Genomic DNA, 6,507 nt, shown 5'->3' on the forward strand with positions numbered 1-6,507 from the left:
AGTACAGATACTGCTCTTAAAAGTGAAGTAAAAAGTACACACTATTATTTGCTTATGTATAAATTTGAGGTATCTGTGGATACTTAAGTGCAGTACTTTGTGTAAATAATGGTCTGGTACATTCCACCTCTGATGGTAACAGTTTACTTTGTGTACTGACTTCAGCCTCGTGTACTTTGAGGGGCAGACTGTAGTACTTCTGCCTCTAAACTGTAGACGGTGTCAGTTCAAATGGTCGACTGAGCTTTACACCGTCTTTTTCCACATTTAAAACTATTCTGAAAACTGAGCTATTTCACCACCAGGAACAACATCCTCCAGTCCTGTGTGCGTCAGAGGTTATAATGAAGTTCAAAGTGTCAAAAACCACTTCATAGATGATAAACACGTATCAGACTGACCTCCTCCAGTCTGTTCATCTGCTGGTTAAAGGTCCAGGTTCTTCCTCATGGTCCCAGTGAACAGAACCGGGTCCTGTGATCACAAATACAGATTTAAACTTGAGCAGGTTTCCCACACTTCACTTTTGCAATTATATCATCATGGAATCTATAAAAACATGACCTGCTGTTTTTCTATTAAAGATAAAGTAACTGCTCCAAGTCTTACACGTTCTTCTGTTCACGTGTTCTATTTACTCGTTTACTTTATATCTCACCAAAAATATTAAAGTGTTAAAGCTGAAATTAGACGAGAACAGATACAACCCCAAAAATATTCATCAAATTATTTGTTTTTTGTGTTAACCGTGCTTTTTTCTTATGATACTGTGCCTATGGTTGCACTTCTCAAACTCTAAAGAATATGGGGGTTTGGGTGTCGTCCAAGACATTTTGCACAAATGGAGTGTAATTTTCTACATTTTAGTGAGTTTTAATAATCCTAAATTATGTTATTTTTACTGTGATGTCACTATCAAGTGTCTGTCAAAGGGGGAGCCATTTTCTAGGACAAAATACATTTCCAGGACATTTGGCCCTTTTTAGTAATATTCCATGTGTTTTCCATGTCTGGACAATGGGCCAGTTGTTTTGATCCTGAGTTTTACCTGAGGAATGATGGACGTCTTCTGTTGCAGGTGGTGCAGCTCTGACGTCAGGACTCCGTCGATGTAAATCTTTCCCTTTGGCTCTGAAAGACGAAACAGCGCAGACACCAGAGCGCTCTTCCCAGCCCCGGTCCTCCCCACGATCCCGAATGTGTTACAGCGCCCCCTAGAGGCCACTGTGGAACGTCTCGACCTCTTCAGGAAACACCTTCTCCCGAGGTGGAAACGCGGCTTTGAGTTTGTGTAGAACCACGGGACCTTCACGCTGTAGGAGAAACTGACGCCATCAAAGGTCACCAGGCCTTTGCTCGGCCAATCGGGAGGAGGCGTCTTGTTTCCCATGGTGCTTCACTCTCCAGCTCAGTGTACTCCACCACCCTCTCCACCGAGGTCATCTACAAATAAGAGATTATGGTACATTATTAAGAAATGGTCAGACAATGAGACATTTTAAACGCTACAATATGAACTTTTTGGAGATGGCGCCGGTGTTTCCATAGAAATAGAAAATTAAAACAATACTTCGGATCATTTTCCTGAGACAGATGAATTTTATGCCAAACTGTGGAATGTTATAGACAAAGGAAAAGCGTTTTATGGAAATAAGAGTCAGGTTTGTGGAGATGCAAGCCCACTCACTGTAAGGACACATGATTGTGTACATTTTTGAGAGTATTAAAGACAAACACACAAAAAGCCTGTGTTTTTCATTTTGGTTTACTCATTTTTAGCTGAAAACTTACACACTGTAGCTTTAAATATTTAGGTCCAGATTAATTCCTGATTAAACATGTATTTTGTTTCTCCACTGTTGATACCACAGACTGAGACGTCGCAGCGTTCAGCTCCAGTCAAACGTCTTTTATTACAGAAAACAGCAAAATAAAACCCCCAGGATCATGTAGAGGCTTTAAGAACATTTAAGACCAAAATGAGTCTGAAGCAGCAGAGACAGAGAGAGGACACGGTTTAAAAACACAACTCAAAATAACAAAAAAAAGGAAAATAAACAAAAAAAAATCAAAATAACAAAAAAATAAATAAATAAAAATAACAAACAAAATAAAATAAAAATAGAAAGTGAATTGGAGCAGGAAGTGCGCACATGATCACTTCCTGTTTAGAGCGCAGCAGCTAGCCGGTTAATAAACTTGCTTTGTCGTCCTGCCTCCACTGGTAGGACGACAGCGCCAAAACCTCGTTTAAATCAGCTGACCAATCACATCAGAGCAACATCATGTGACCACTGTGAGGCGCTAGTGAGCAGCCCAAACTGTCAGGTATGAAACCAATCCACATGACACAAAGAAACGACGGCCGTGTCCCAATTCGCCCACCTGGCCTTAGAATCACCATTGGAAGGGCGATTCGAAGGGCAGTTACGTAATTTCCGGCGCGACAAGGGCTGTCCCATTTCAACACACCCTACTGAATGCGCCCGATAAACCTGCCCTTCCCTTTGCACCGTTTCCATGGAGATCGGACGTAACCGAAGCGTGCATCCGTGCACACTTCACGCACTTCTATATCCCATCATGCACCGCGGCTGCGCAAAAAAGAGAAGAAAATGGAGCCCACTGTGCAATGTTCGTACTGGTTTACCTCATCTACAACAGAGCAACATGAAACTGTTAAATCTGAATAAAGATCTGTACAGTGTGTTTGATGATTAAAAAGGAGGAGAGTTACATGGAATAAAGGAATGTGCAGTTATTGCTACACAATAAGAGACTATTATCTAGAGGAAGTCTTAATATAATTTCAGTAATCTTGTAATGCTGGCTTTGTATCTACCATTTCTTTACCATTGTTGGTATTTGTTGTCCATTACCATTGTTGGTATTTGTTGTCCATTACCATTGTTGGTATTTGTTGTCCATTACCATTGTTGTATTTTGCTGTCCATTACTATTGTCGTTTTATTGTCCATTACTATTGCTGTATTGCTGTTCATTACCATTGTTGGTATTTACTGTCCGTTACCATTGTTGGTATTAATAACTTTCCTTACCATTGTTGGCACCTTATCCAATATGATGTAACACTTAAGTTGCATGAGACTAACTCATAGTCCCCAATGTAATCATGTAATACAATCATGAAAAGGAAGTAAAGTATGCTAAAGTTAAGAAATAATAGCAGAGGGGGTGGGATTAAATAAGTTTTCTTCTTCCCACTCCTTTTTGGGCAATCGGAGATACTCTTTTGTGTGTGTTTTGCTTGTCTGTTTTTATTTTTCCTTGTCTCTTGTATCATTGTGTTGATTGACATCGATTGTGGCTGCCTAGGCTATGCAAGAGAAAAGATGTCTATTTGCCCAAGACAAATAATAAAAAAAAAAAATAAAATAAAAAATAAGAGACATTATTATCATGAGAAATTATTACTGCAATAAGAAAAATGTAAGAATGTTCGTTTGTATTGTGTCAAAGACCAAGAGAAACGTAAAGTCAGAAGAGTTTAATGATCCACACAGGTAATGTGAACAATGAAGCAACGGACTGAGGAAAGGACAGAACAGACAGAACAGACAGAACAGAGTCCTGAGACGTGCACTAAATCTTCATGAGTTCCGTACATTCCATAGGTCTGCGCCCCCTGGTGGACACGTGTCATTTACCTTTGTGTTATTAAATCAAGACACTAGCCTGATGTAGCTGCACTGCTAGAAAATACCTTATAATAATAAGATGAAAAGAACTGGCACGACATAGAAGGGAAACAGCGCCCTCTACTGTTATTAAAGTGGTGCAGCCACTGGACAAAATACAGAACCATTAAACTGAAATATCCCACTATATGTACAACTAATCAGTGTCTCTGGTTTATAGACTATGAATGTAGAAATTATATTGTTTCCTCTGTCTCTGTTATTACGTTTTCACAAGGTTTATTTTGTTTAACTTATGAAGTAGCTACAATTGAGTAAAAAAAATCACCTCAAACGTTATGTAACCCACGTGACCTAGATTGCCCCCACCCATTAAAGCACCGGTGAGCGTTTAAGTACCTGCGCGCCCCTGTCACTTCCTGCTCTGGTGCTCTTGCTGTGTGCTCACTGTGGCTCGTGCTGGTCGTGCTCATCATTTGTCCTTCAAAATCCGAATCAACTTCTTGCATTCTACACATTCAACCATCCGCTCAGCGGTGAGTCTTGCTCTTGTTTTAACCGCTGTTCAATTGAGAAAAAAACCCAACTCTAGTACTACGCTAAGCTGTGACGAACCCCCATAGAGGTACGGCTAAACACGCAAATGCTAGCGCGTATGACGAGTGCAACCTGATTTGCGTCAGTATTGATTAAATACAAACTAAATCAAGTTTATACTTATGCCAAATTAAAGGCCAAACCTTTAACGTCAAAGGACACTTTTAGTTTTCTGAGTCACCCCCGTTTTGATGTTTATTTTGTTGTTGTTTTCTTTATTATTGTATACCTGTTTAATATAAATGTTGATTATTATAAGTATTATTGAATTTCTGACTATATATAGAAAAAAATATTAATACAATCATTCATATAATCAACTTTATTTTGTCTGTGTTCTTTCACTTACTTACTGGCTCCCTACCGAATCTAGTCTGAGACATCTTGCAGTCAGTCCGCCTAGCCTACAACGCGTTAGTTATATTTGTCTATTGATATTCAATCTAAACAGAAAGAAACGGCTGTGACGACGACATCTTGACTTTTCTTCTATTAAATAATAAATCATTAAAAATAACGTACGTAATGTACGTATCGTACGCTCAAAGACAGCGGTGGAAGTGCGGTCCGTGGTGTGGGCCTGTCCCACTTCAGCAAGATGGCGGCTACACTGAGGAGGGCAGATTCTCAACCGGAACCTTCAAACTACACTTTGAAGAGTACTTTGAAGGGACCCTTCAAAGGGTGCATTTGGCGAATTGGGACACGGCTGACCTCTCAGTCAAGCAGCACCTGTTACTTTTCAGCTCCTTTATAGACAGGCACTGGCACATAAAGCCCACAGAGCCACCTAGAGTTTGGGAGGGAAACTACATTTTGTCTCCTGCACAAACTAAACCTTGGTCTGAAAAAAGAAATTAAAATAAGTATTTTTTTTTTATCTACTATTATTAGGCTATTTCAAATCGATATTAACAATTAACAAAATGAAAAATAAGTTACAGTTTATCACAAAAAATTACATAAAAATGGTCCAAACAAACACTGTCTCTCAGGATCAAACATTACTTAATTATTCATTATTCAAGTGGTGGCAGTCACAAAAATGGCACAGAGCCCGTCGAGTCGAACAGCAAACCAACGAGACGTGATGAGGAACAAGAACCAGGACGCTGCTCAGAGGATTAACATCACTCTAATGTGTCAGGTTTGAATGTGGACGTCCAAACAGCGACGGTTAAATACCTGAGTGTAAGTCCTGATGAGCGTCGGAAATGGTCTGGAACTTCTCCGTGGCACCAAAAGCTCGGATTGTGCAGAGCCCGTGAAGAGGAGAGGTGTGAGAAGACGGGGCTACGAGCTGAGACAGATTAAAAGGAACGAGATTTAATCAGAGTCTAATGGAGGTAGATTCACTCACTAGTCACATGTTTAGGTAAATACACAGATCTCACTTGTAGCTTCGAGCCGCTTGATGTTTCTGGACGTTCACAGGAAGTAACGCCGGACGTAGACGAAGACCAGGAACAGAACGGCCACCGGGACGAGGATCAGGGGTATGACCGACGCCGCCACGGAAACGACCCCGAGAATCATGAGAAACAACTGCAACAGACACAGAGTCAGTTTTCATACTAAGTTAGACCCATGTCATAGATTATGCATTTTTGTATGAACGGGGCAATTTGGATCAACTTAGTGTCAGCGACATGTCTCCTCCTGCCTCTGTCTGCGCAGGCGAACCCCGGTCTGTCTGCGCAGGCGAACCCCGGTCTGTCTGCGCAGGCGAACCCCGGTCTGTCTGCGCAGGCGAACCCCGGTCTGTCTGCGCAGGCGAACCCCGGTCTGTCTGCGCAGGCGAACCCCGGTCTGTCTGCGCAGGCGAACCCCGGTCTGTCTGCGCAGGCGAACCCCGGTCTGTCTGCGCAGGCGAACCCCGGTCTGTCTGCGCAGGCGAACCCCGGTCTGTCTGCGCAGGCGAACCCCGGTCTGTCTGCGCAGGCGAACCCCGGTCTGTCTGCGCAGGCGAACCCCGGTCTGTCTGCGCAGGCGAACCCCGGCCTGTCCCTGTTGTTCAGTCCTCATGTTGTAACGAGCCACAGGTGAAAAGTCATACTGTGTCAGGGAAATGCTTATTCATGGATTTCAAGCTGTGGAAACTGTCCTGTGGTCATAGCAACTAAACAAATCAAAGTATGTTTTGAATGAGAAAAATGAGGAAAGGTCGTCACAAACTCCTTCAAATCAGGAGGACGTGTTTGTGCCCACTCTGCTTCAGCCAGAGGAGAGAGCAGCGTCCAAAACGTACGAC

At 42.1% G+C, this 6,507-nt stretch overlaps 1 protein-coding gene across 1 annotated transcript; it reads right to left on the bottom strand.

The window, feature by feature from the left end:
- Positions 1–418: 418 nt before the first annotated feature.
- Positions 419–5,800, bottom strand: LOC117380505 (ATP-binding cassette sub-family C member 4-like). Its single transcript, XM_055226137.1, has 4 exons — positions 5,651–5,800; positions 5,442–5,556; positions 1,049–1,443; positions 419–474 (listed from the first exon to the last, which is right to left on the bottom strand). Exons 3-4 carry the CDS (start codon positions 1,388–1,390, stop codon positions 427–429), a joined length of 390 nt encoding a protein of 129 aa, XP_055082112.1. The 5' UTR covers positions 1,391–1,443; positions 5,442–5,556; positions 5,651–5,800; the 3' UTR covers positions 419–426.
- Between the last annotated feature and the right edge of the window lie 707 nt (positions 5,801–6,507).

The sequence above is a fragment of the Periophthalmus magnuspinnatus genome, chromosome 13 (assembly GCF_009829125.3).
Source record: "Periophthalmus magnuspinnatus isolate fPerMag1 chromosome 13, fPerMag1.2.pri, whole genome shotgun sequence".
In the NCBI taxonomy this organism is placed as follows: domain Eukaryota; kingdom Metazoa; phylum Chordata; class Actinopteri; order Gobiiformes; family Gobiidae; genus Periophthalmus; species Periophthalmus magnuspinnatus.